At 36.6% G+C, this 12,832-nt stretch overlaps 1 protein-coding gene across 1 annotated transcript; it reads left to right on the forward strand.

The window, feature by feature from the left end:
- Window positions 1–10,257: 10,257 nt before the first annotated feature.
- Window positions 10,258–12,545, forward strand: LOC145093505 (peroxidase 51-like). The gene is made up of 3 exons (XM_079031646.1): window positions 10,258–10,578; window positions 10,646–10,837; window positions 11,908–12,545. Exons 1-3 carry the CDS (start codon window positions 10,363–10,365, stop codon window positions 12,478–12,480), a joined length of 981 nt encoding a protein of 326 aa, XP_078887772.1. The 5' UTR covers window positions 10,258–10,362; the 3' UTR covers window positions 12,481–12,545.
- The last annotated feature ends 287 nt before the right edge of the window (window positions 12,546–12,832 follow it).

Genomic DNA, 12,832 nt, shown 5'->3' on the forward strand with positions numbered 1-12,832 from the left:
TAACTTAGGAAATAATGTGTTGTGTATTGATTCTGTTAATGATAATAACTTGGATAAACCATCATTATGGCATTGTTGTCTTGGACATATAAGCAAGAAATGCATAGGCCAACTCCAAAAGGATAAAGTCTTGGAATCATTTAACCTAAAGTCAGATGATAGTTGTGAATCATGCTTACTTGGAAAAATGACAAAGTCACTCTTCACAGGTTCTTGTGAAAGGGGTGAAGGTTTGTTGGATCTTCTACACACGGATGTGTGTGGACCCTTCAAACATGCCACAAGGGATGCTAATCGTTATTATTTGACTTTTACTGATGATTACAGTGGATATGGATATGTCTAATTAATCAAGCATATGTTAGAGACTTTTGAAAGGTTTAAAGAGTTTAAACAGGAAGTTGAGAATCAATTGGGCAGGAACATTAAGATGCTTCGATCCGATCGAGGTGGTGAGTATCTTAGTTCAGAGTTCCTCGACTATCTTAGGGAATGTGGGATTGTCTCACAATTGACACCTCCTAGGACACCGTGGTTGAATGGTGTGGCTGAGAGGCGTAATCGAACCTTGTTAGATATGGTTCATTCCATGATGAGTTGATCTTTGCTACTAATCTCATTTTGGGGGTATGCCTTAGAGACTGTCGCCCATATCCTTAATTTGGTCCCTACAAAGAAAGTTGCCAAAACTCCTCATGAGATGTGGACTGGGAAAATACCCAAACTAGACCACATCAAGATTTGGGGTTGAGAGGCTTTTGTGAGACGCGAGACTCATGATAAGCTCGAACCTCAAAGTGAGAGATGTATTTTCATCGGCTACCCACATAAATCCTTTGGTTACCTCTTCTACAAACCTAGTAAAAATGTGGTTTTTGTTGCTAGGAGGACTCTCTTTCGAGAGAGAGAGTTCATAAGCCAAGGAAACAGTGGGAGGCAAGTTGACCTTGAAGAAATTCAAGAGTCAAGGGGTGAAGGAACTTCAAACCCTAGCACTCAACCTGAGGAGGAAACTCCTGTTGAGCCAATTGACAAGTTTGTACCTCTAAGGCATTCCACGAGAGTTAGGAATGAACCTGGACATTACTATGGATTCCATATTACTGCGGAAGGTGATACACTTATCAGTGATAAGACACTGATAGGTCTGGATGAACCTAACAGTTACGTGGAAGCCATGGCAGGCCCTGAGTCAGCCAAGTGGAAAGAGGCAATGGATAGCGAGATACAGTCCATGTATGTCACAACTAGGAATTCTATACCATGTAACAACAACAATGATAACATTTGTGAACCAAAAATGTGAAAGCACGTATGATGCTTATTCAATAACAACAAATTTTCCATCAAACGCTCTATGCAAGCACTTCAAATAGTCAACAAAGAATTGGAAACCCTAGAAATCCCGGTTTAAGTCCATTATGGACTAGGATTTCCTTATTGGGCCTAATGGGCCAATAAGCTTCCAATTTGACTATTTTGGGCTTAGAAATCTTAAATGGGCTCTAATTGGACCCACTTCCATTTATTTTAATAGTTTGGGCCATCTTGGGCCTAGAATGAAATAAAATACCCTAATGGACCTTTTTGGGCCATAACTAACCTAATTAGCTTTAATGGGCTATGAAACCCATTATTTTTGCCAAATTGGGCCGTAATTCATCATAGGAGCCCAATGGGCCAAAAATCATCAAAAATGGGCCCATAAGATGGAATTAAGCACCAAAGGCCCAAAATTATTTTCTTTCTTTCCTTTTCTTGGCCCAAGAAGAAAACAAGAAGAAAAAAAAAGAGAAAACTAGTGAAATAAGGAGGGTTAGCCACCTCCTTATTATATTTTGGTCTTCCATGCAACCATCTCATGTTCCCATGCATCCATCACATCCTTATATCTCTCTTCTCCCCTCTCTTTTCTTCTTCGGCCGAGAACACAAAGGAAAACACACACACCTCAGAAATTCTTTCTAAACACTCTCAAGGAACACTCTTGATACTACATCAAAATTTTTGAGATCTAGGGCATTTCAAGGAAGTCCTTCCACAAAAATCATCATTCTAGGTAAGATAAAGCATAGATCCATGGTTTAGCTTCTTGAAATTATTATAAATCTCCTTCTAACTCATGAAAGTTCATAATAATGCTTCTTAGAAACCATCTAAGCCAAAGTCTTCTCAAAAAGCTTTCTAGGGCCGAAAATAGCATCAAACTTCTTCCCTTTCTTCTTCAAATCGAAATCAACAAGAAAATGTGAGTTCATACCCCTCTATTTTCGGTTTTCATGTGTTTTATGGGGGAGAATACAAGTAAAATGTGTAGATCTATGTGTATGTGTATGTTATGTGTGATTTCATGTGTTTATGTGGTAAATATGTAACAAAAAGAATAGAAATTCGAGATCTATGGCTCTAAGAGGAAGATAAACATGATCTAAGAAGTATTACACTAAAACAAGTCAAGAAAAATTACCTTCTAAGATTAAAATATACATATTGCATCATAAAACCCATTTTTGGGCTAAAATTGTCAAACAAACAAAAGTTGGGTTGAAAAATTGCCATTCACGATTTTCTTAAGGGCTAAAAGAGTCAAATCAGTAAAAATAAATGTTTTTATGGATATCATACTATTTTAAGGTCTAGAAGTGTAAATTGTAGTTTAATGGGCCAAATTTTGGGCTTTTCGGCCCATTAAGCCCTAACTTGTGAAAATCTCAACTTTCAAGGGGGTGAAATGATAAACTTCTCAAAAAAGGGGTAAAAAGGGTAAATAAAACTATTTTAGGGGTCAAAATGATGTATTTTCCAAACAAGGATAAAAAATGTAAACTTTTTGGATTTTGGACCAAAATTGTAAAAGTTGCAAAAAGTTTGGGCTTTAACCGAAAAACACTTTTCTGGAAGGGCTGAAACTGATAAAAGTAAATTTTGAGCTAAAACTATCACTTAAACAAAGTCTATGAGTCAAAAATGACAAGAAAATGGTTTTTAAGGCCTGAAATGTCTTTTTTATATATAAGGGACTAAAATTGTCATTTTTATCAAAGAAGGGCTGAAAAGGTCAAACCAATATTTTGAGTCAATTATTTTATTATTAAGATATTTGGGTCAAAAATACCAAACCACAACTTATGAAAAATGACAAGATGAATATACATAAATTTCCAAATATCGTTATAAATGACCAACCGGTCTCGTATCGATACAAATTTAACAATTGTTCAATTAAACATTCCGACAACTATACTATACCTAAAAAAGTAAACATTAAATTCTTTGGGCTTGAAAGTTCCAAACATGCTTATTGGGCCTTTGTGACCCATTAACATGATTTTTGGGCCCAAGGGATAATTATAAATGTTATTGGGCCAGCGTGTCCTTCGTATAATCAATAGCTTTTAAGTGACCCTCAATGGCTTTTAAGTGCTATTGGGCCTTAGTGGCCCATTAGCATTACTAGTAAGGCCCAAGTAAATCAAATGCGAAATGGGCCAGCGTGTCCTTCGTATAATCAATAGCCATAAATAATACGCGCGAATAGTAGGATCTTGTAATCCTCTTCTCCTCGTTTATTAGGCCTATTGTCAATCCAAGTAAACAAATACGGGTCGATAATCAATAGTAATCACAATCAAATGGGATTTAGTGAGTAATAACGGGTGGCACCAACGTGTGTCGGTCGTAGTCTGTAGTTATAATCAAAGTCTCCTGGAGGGAGAGCGAGAGTTTGTGTATAGATCTATACGGGGGTGACTCCCCCACACCTCAGCTGTTCGCTACAGTTAGACTCGGCTAGTCTAGGGTGTCAAAATCTTAAGATCAATTCCGGTGTTCACCATAGTGCCAAGACAGACAAACTAGTCATTATCATGCACGGTTATAACGACTCACATAAATAAAATACTAATCAAGTAATCAAGATAAATCAAAATCATTCAAGGGATGGGATAACAATACGGCAGTTATACGATATTTTGTTTATTTTCGGAAAACATCGGGTTTTCCGGGGAAGTTCAACATTTTTCACTGGTACTTTTAATACAAAGTTTTTCAACTATACACGTTTTGAAATCATCATTCATATATTTACGGATCTTCACACTTTTATACAAACAATGGTCTTTTCAGAAAATATCGGATTTTCTGGGTTGTTTTCTTACAAACTACACAAAACATTTTCATATCAAACCTGCTTATGAACTCACCAACATTCCATATGTTGACCGTTTTCAAAACAACTTGTATTCTCAGGTAACAGGTAAGCTGAGGAGTAGTACCAAGTATGTTAGGGTGTTGTGCTTTTGAAAACTATCAAACATTTTATGTTATGGAATTGTAATGTTAAAACAATGTCCGTTGTAATATATTGATGCATGGAGATGCTTATGTTATGATTCATGTATATTCATTGTGATGATATTCAAATTTAGTCACGTGAGCCCTCGGACGTTTCCGCCGTCTGGTTTGGGGGTGTGACAATGTATGACAATCAAGTTTGGAACTTGGTTGACAATGTACCAGGTCGTAAGACAGTTGGGTGCAAGTGGATCTTCAAGAAGAAGACCGACATGGATGGTAATGTACACACTTATAAGGCACAACCGGTTGCAAAGGGCTTCTCTCAAACTCCGGGAGTTGATTATGATGAGACCTTTTCTCCAGTAGCAAAGATTAAGTCTATTGGGGTTATGTTAGCCATAGTTGCATTTCATGACTATGAAATATGGCAAATGGATGTCAAAACCACTTTCCTTAATGGAAAGTTGGCTGAGGATGTTTACATGAGTCAGCCAGAGGGTTTTGTCAGTACAGATTACCCTAATAGAGTGTGTAAGCTTGAGAAATCCATCTATGGATTAAAGCAAGCAGCGCGCAGATGGAATCTTTGCTTTGATGAGAAAGTCAAAGAGTTTGGCTTTTCTAGGAGTGAAGATGAATCTTGTGTATATGTCAAGGCTAATGGGAGTATAGTTAGCTTTTTGGTACTGTATGTGGATGACATACTACTCATAGGAAATGACATCCCAACTCTGCAGGAAGTTAATTCTTGGCTTGGGAAGTGTTTCTCTATGAAGGACCTAGGAGAAGCTGCCTATATTCTAGGGATAAGGATCTTGAGAGACCGGAGTAAAAGACTAATTGGACTTAGTCAGAGTACCTACTTAGATAAGGTGCTAAAGAGGTTCAACATGCAGGACTCCAAGAAAGGAGAGTTACCCATCCAGAGTAACACCATATTGAGTAAGACACAAAGCCCAAGTTCTGAGGCTGAGATAGCAGAAATGTCGAATACCTTATGCTTCGACTGTAGGATCGATCATGTATGCTATGACGTGTACTCGACCTGATGTAGCCTTTGCTTTAAGCATGGTTAGCAGATATCAGGGGAACCCTGGCAAGGTACACTGGACTGCGGTAAAGAATATCCTCAAGTACCTACGGAGGACTAAGGACTGGGTCCTTACCCTCGATGGGAGTGATGACTTGAGAGTTGTAGGGTATAGTGATGCTAGCTTTCAGACTGATAGGGATAATTTCCGCTCTCAGTCAGGCTGGGTCTTTACTTTAAATGGAGGAGCGATTTCTTGAAAGAGTTCCAAGCAAGAAACAGTGGCTGATTCAACTTGCGAATCAGAGTATATAGCAGCAAGCAAGGTAGCAAAGGAGGCAATATGGCTGAAGAACTTCATTGAAGACCTTGGAGTTGTACCAGCTATAAAGGAGCCAATGGAAAATTTCTGTGATAGTGAAAGTGCAGTTGCCTTAGCCAAGGAACCAAGGAATCACGGGAGATCCAGACACATCTACAGAAAATACCATTTCATCAGACATCGAATAGAAGAAGGACTCCTCGTGGAAAAGAGGGTATCATCGAATGAGAATCCAACAGATCCCCTCACGAAGGGACTGACTCGGGTTAAGCATCTCCAACATGCTCGGAGCATAGGGCTGAAGGATGATATTAGTTTTAGTAGTTAGAAAATTTGAAATTTGTAAAGTGTAATTTACATTTGATGATGAATAAAAGTTGTGTTTATTTATGAGTAAAGTGTTGCTATCTCTTGTCAATCATTTACTATATTTTTTTGCATGTTTTGACTTCCAGAATAATTATGTTTGGTATATCATATTATTCGGATTTACACAGTTGGTCATATGTTGGAAGTAGGTATGAATCAAGACTGTCATGAGTTGGTTGCAGAGGTCTAAGTTGTTGGACATAGTTACAACACTCATGAGTGTTCATAAGTTCTGAGCATTGGAATCAACCCATGCTCACTGGAATCACTTCGTGGAATTTATCTCGACTGATCGTGAGACGGTAACATCATATAAGTCTTCAAACCTAGAGATATGATTTGTTGCCTATGAATTGGTTATGCATTGATTGTACGAAAACACATTGGTAACTCGATGTTATAAAACGTGCTTTTGTGTATAATTCAACAAGTAGTAGAGCAAACATATGAGTTGAAGTTTATCTGTTCCTTCTTGGATTAGAAGTTGATATCTGGGCCCCTCGATGATTTTGTTTTGACCTATGTACCGGGCCCGGTCAGAACCGAATTGATGTGTTCAATTTAGTTCTATGTCAAACAAATCGGAAATCGGGAAACAAACTGCTGGACAATAAGTAAGACATTATTCCATGTATTTGTCCGGCTGATATCTAGAACAGAGGATTGTATGATCACTTATCTTAAATGGCGTATCATCATCTTCTCAGTTCCGAGAGACCTTGAAAGAGCTATGATTGCTGATCGGTTCCTGAAGTTAAACTTGCAATTATAGTTATTAGACTTATCCAAGTGGGAGACTGTTGGATAAGGTGTCTAAGTCCATAACTATTTCTGGTATGTACTTGACCCGACCCGGCATGGTCCATTTGGGTTGCATGGCATCATGCATTTGGATAGACTAAATGAGAGAAATAACACTTGTGGTTTATTAATATATTATAAGTTTTAATATATTAATAGTATTATCTAATTAGTATTGATCAAGAATTAATTTGGAATTAATTAAGTGATCAAAAGATGACTAATTAAATATATGAGTTGATTATGTAAATCATCCATAACTTGTATAGTGGGCTAAAAGGCTCCATGGATTATCAAGTTGGGCTAAACCCATAGGATGATCCATGGGAGTTACAAACCCATGGGTCATGGAGATGAAGAGTCATGACACATTAGGGTTTACATGGTGTAACCCTAGATGTGTCACACTATATAAGGAACATGTTATCTACCAAAATCGGCTACACTAAGAACATAAGAGGGCTAGGCCGATTTTACAAGTGTGTGTATTTTCTCAAAAGTCATCCCAAAAGCATTTGGTGTTGTGTGAAGCATTTGAGGCATCACACTTGGGGTGCTAGGCTCACAAGGTTTCAAGGAATCAAAAGCAACAACAAGGTATGTTATTCTATCTTACAGTTAAGTTAAATGTTCCCCATGTATGCTAAATAGGATTAAGAACCTTGGAAATCATATTTTGCATGTATTTTAGACAAACATAGATCCAAGGTTTTTCTAGGGTTGCATGTACACTTAGGGGTGTTAGAATGCTCAAAACCCTTCAGAAACGTCGTGTTATTACCATACTAAAAATAAACCAGGAAGATATTAGATAACACACATATCATAACAGGGGAACTAACTCACAACAAATCCCTAGGGGTCATGACTTCCCTGTTACGTGTACGGGTCCTATGTTTTCAGTAGTACGGGCCCATACTTCCTTCCACATCTACCCGTATTTGTCTCAAGGATCATCACAACAACCCTAATCATACATACTAGCATACATATACACTGAATCCTCACTCCTTAGAGGAAAGCTATACATCACGAAACTGGCCTGCTGACCCCACACAACTAATTAATGAAACATCCACCAACCCTGCAACACTCATGTATGCTAATCATACATAACATTGGACCCTATAGACAGTCGAATATCTGATCCTACCCTAAGCCCTTCATCAAACAAGAACATGAAATAAGGCCAAAACAAACATTCTCAGGCTATAAAATCTTAGTTATCTATCACCAAGATGCATACACTAAGCAACTATAGTAATGATGTCAATTTCATATAATGAAGAACCCTAGGCTATCCGGCATCATACAATTAGACAATTCTATTATGCAATTCCTAAAGATCCCTGGCCTATCACTAGCATGTTGTTCTAACATATCACAAGATCAAATAACAGTGTAGTAATTTGGGGTCTACTTACTGTCTCCGACTGATCGTACACATCGCATCCTCTTTGATTATTTTGAAAACACTTTGAAAATCATTTTTTAAAATATTTTCCTTGGTTTGAGACTAGATTCACACGAGTGTTCCTCCAATTCACTCAAACCAAGGCTCTCATACCAACTTGTAACATCCATAAAAATCATGATAAATTTAAACTTTTTAAAACCAACCCAATTCACAATTTGTTTACATACATAGTCTTCAAAAACATTCAACTTCATAGTTTTCCCAAAACCATAAGTCAAATCATGAGGATGTGTACAATCACGCCTTTGCTTTCCCGCGATCACCTGAAGTACCTGAAACATAACCCAAAACTGTAAGCCAACGCTTAGTGAGATCCCGCAAAATATCAACACAAACAAGTAACATATACAATAACAAACAACATGTATACAGAGTCTTCGGCCTGACTGCACCGCCTCGCAGGCCTACAAACTATCTGGACCACTCACAGAACCTTCAGCATGACTGGACCGCCTCACCGGACCTTCAGCCTATCTGGACCGTTCTCCGGGCCTTCAACCTAACTGGTCCGCTTCATGGGCCTTCAGTCTATCTGGATTGCCCTATGTTTCATGGCCATGAGTTTCATTGGTCCGTCTCATCCCAACAGCCCATAACATGTCGACATAAGCATAACATATAAGCATATATAACCACTCAACAGATAATCAAACATATCTTACAGATCACTAATCATAACATATATGGTAGATACCAGGATACCGATCTAATAGATCATTACAGCATACCAACATGCAATAACCAGGTGTAACACCTGCAGATTCGGGCTAGTCAATTAAGATATAATAAACGTTAAAAATGATTTTTTTATCGAAGATTATCTACGATAAATAATCTTAACCAAAGTAACAGTTAGGGTTAACAATGAAAGGGAAGGGTCTGACATGATCACACAACATCCACCAGTGTTTCGCATTCTATGTTTTGTTTTGTACTTTGATGACTTTTGATACATTTTCCTTATATTTTGATTGAGTTTTGGAATAAACGAATGGTTATTTTTGTTGACTTAAAGAAAATTTTTATTTAATATTTTTGGGACGTTACATAACCATTTATTTTTACTAACATATTGTGATCCCATGTCCTTCAGCAATATCTATAATATACGAACAGCGTCACAGATGGTTAAATTGAAAAACTATGTCCAGGATATTGTTCCGAACAATATTGTTTTTTCTGATCACCACCAATCACTTGTGATGTTGAGGATGGATATGATGTAAACATGGAGTATTTGTAAAAAAGAACCCACATTCTTACCTTTCTCGGATGATAAATATATTTACGACCTATAATTAAGACAATGGTTTTATCATGAGAACAATGGTAAAGCATAAACATTTTACTAACATGTTGCGATGTAATGCTTTCGACAAACTCCAAAAACGCTACTGTATGCTGTCTTCACCTTCCATTGAAAGAGAAGACAAGGATTAAAGTTTGAATTTAAACACAAAACATTAAAAAAAAACAGATTACGATTTCACAGTAAATTATTTGAGGGGTCGATGTAACATTTTGTTATAATTTTGGAATCTTATGTTAGGCTTCATATATGGACATTTAATTGAATAACTAATCTAATTATATTCTAGAAAATCCACTTTCATTTATAATATAACTCAACATATTATATAAAAGTGAAAACAAAAACATACATTTAAACCGGTTCAAGCATGATTTCAAGTAAATATCTTCAACCCTAATCCAACTTGACGAGTTTAATTAATTAAACAGGTTAAATATCGCAATCCATCATGCTAATGATCCGGTCGATATTTGCCAATTCTACACTAACACAGTTTCGTGCAATGCTTTAGAGAGATTACTTCTATGACTATGACTAGTACCATACCAATTCTCATAGATAGCATGCGTGTGGTAGGTTTCAAATTGCGTCACTTTCCCTATTAAATTTTACAAATTGGAAGATCATATCATCTGACCGTTTATTGCAATTTTGTCAACTCTGTACACCTTATAACAACTCCAGGTTGAATATGCCAATACTAAAAGTTTATTGGTCGATCAATTGAAGTTTGCCTGTGTCTTTCAGAGGGAGAGATGGAGGTGACACGGCGGAGAAGTGTATTACATTTTCTGATCACGCTGGTGGTTCTTGCCGGAGCTGGGAAAGGTCAACTGGTTGAGAATTTCTATGCGGGAACCTGTCCGATGGTGGAAGCGATCGTGAGACAGACGGTGGTCACCAAGGTCGGCCAGACTTTTACAACAATTCCGGCCACTCTTCGTCTCTTTTTCCATGATTGTTTCGTTGAGGTATTGTAGTTAAAGCTTTCGTTTTATCGTTTAAATGGAGTTTGTAAGCTGTTTTCCATGCATGCAGGGGTGTGATGCTTCTGTTATGATCTCATCACCGAATGGAGACGCCGAGAAGGATGCGGAGGACAATCTTTCGCTCGCTGGCGATGGGTTCGATACTGTTATCAAAGCTAAACAAGCGGTTGAGTCTGTTTGCCCTGGTGTCGTGTCGTGTGCCGATGTTTTAGCCATTGCTGCTCGAGATGTGGTGGCCCAGGTAAGAGTTAGCGTCTGCAAATGAAACTTGTTAAAATATTTTCTCTTTGTTTATTACGTTTGTTAAGAAGTAATAAATTAGATATGATTCAAAAAAGTATTGATAAAACGGAGTCTTACACACAACCACTAATTAAAAGCATTGTTTACTTGAGCATGAACTTAACGAGCTCAAATTGTAGTTCATAATATCTCATCGATCGAGATTGAGTTTGGTTAACATCTAATTAAGGACAAAATCTTTTAGATCTTCTAACATTTTGATTTTAGTAAAAACTTGAAAAAAAGGAAAAGTTTGTTATGTAGTAAAAGATTACAATTTCTATTTTATACAAAAAAATGTCATAATCCAAAAACTATATTAAATACTTTTACAAAACTTTTAGCTTTAAAAAAATTAAAGAAAAATTTCCGGATATAAGTTGTTTAAAACATAAAATTCATAATCCAAAAAGTTATGTAACTAGTTTTTTAGTTTTATGTTTCATATCATTTAGATATTTAAAAACTTTACTAATTTTTTTACAGAACATTTTTATACAAATAAAAACTATAAAATTTAACTAAACATTGTTTTAATTAAAATTAATGAACTTCTCCTTACAAAAAATAAACAATATTTTTTACTTAGAAAAGTGTAATTTTAATTTAATAAAATAATGAACTTTATTACAAAAAAACATTCATTAAAATATAGCATAAAATCGACCTATTCTCTAAATAAAAAAAGAGAAAGAAATAGACATCCCAGCTAACAAGGGAATATTAACAAAGTCATACACTAATCACATTCTTTAGAGAATGTTAAGTTCATTCCATATATCCAAACAAACAAGACTAATGGGTTGAATCCATCATACTAGCACCTTAATTATATATATGTGCTTAGAGAAGCGTTAATTAAAACCGTTTGATCAATTTTAGCGTTTCCTTTAATCCACTACACTCGTTAACAACAATATGTACCTTCAATCGCCGGTTTTCCATAAATGCAATTGCATGTCTTTTTTTCTTATGTAAATTATTGAAACATTAACTACAATTAAACTAGTCATCTTTCTGTTCATGCAGGCTGGGGGGCCTCTCTTTAACGTGGAATTAGGTCGACGAGATGGACTTATTTCACAAGCATCACGAGTCGTCGGAAACCTACCGGATCCAACCTTCAATCTCATTCAACTCAACACCATGTTTGCAAGAAACAACCTCACAGAACTCGACATGATCGCACTTTCAGGAGCCCACACACTTGGTTTCTCTCACTGCAATCGTTTTGCCAATCGTCTGTACTCATTTTCACCGGCCTCCACGGTTGACCCTTCTTTAAATCCCACTTACGCTCAACAATTAATGGCTGCTTGCCCTCAAAATGTAGATCCTAATATTGCTATAGATATGGATCCCGAAACTCCTCGGACTTTTGATAATGTTTATTACCAGAACTTAATAGCAGGGAAAGGTTTGTTTACATCGGATGAAGTTCTTTTTACAGACGCATCGTCTCAGCCAACGGTTAATGATTTTGCAAACAGTCCAGGGGATTTTAACGCGGCGTTTGGAACTGCTATGAGGAAGCTTGGGCGGACTGGCGTCAAAATCGGCATCCAGGGGGAAATAAGAAGGGATTGCACATCTTTTAATTGAATAAACTTGCCAAATGTTCAATTCCATCCAGATTTTGGTTAAGTAATATATATCATTTATACAAAGTGTTTTAGATTCTTGAAGTATTACAATAAATCTGATATGAAAGAGAAAGCTAATAAGTCTATGAAATTTGAATAAAGATGTACAAAAGGATTTTAAGAGTACGGAAAGAAGCTTTGAGAGAATAGAAGTGGGATTTGTTTTATAAAGATAAAACTTATAAATGCACCGAATTGCTATCGCAGGAATCGTATTACGGAAATCTACCAAATCAAACAAGAAAAAAAAATGATGTGTCTTTAACACGATAGCCTTAAAAGAAATTATTCGCTATCGGATGTTTGTTTCA

This window comes from Lactuca serriola, chromosome 3, assembly GCF_051521515.1.
Source record: "Lactuca serriola cultivar US96UC23 chromosome 3, Lser_US96UC23_V15, whole genome shotgun sequence".
In the NCBI taxonomy this organism is placed as follows: domain Eukaryota; kingdom Viridiplantae; phylum Streptophyta; class Magnoliopsida; order Asterales; family Asteraceae; genus Lactuca; species Lactuca serriola.

What these genes read in the sequence shown, in the direction of transcription:
- LOC145093505 (XM_079031646.1), top strand. Translation starts at nt 10,363, where the DNA reads ATGGAGGTGACACGGCGGAGAAGTGTATTACATTTTCTGATCACGCTG. An exon ending in TCCATGATTGTTTCGTTGAG is followed by an intron (nt 10,579 to 10,645) that starts GTATTGTAGTTA and finishes CCATGCATGCAG; the next exon opens with GGGTGTGATGCTTCTGTTAT. An exon ending in CTCGAGATGTGGTGGCCCAG is followed by an intron (nt 10,838 to 11,907) that starts GTAAGAGTTAGC and finishes CTGTTCATGCAG; the next exon opens with GCTGGGGGGCCTCTCTTTAA.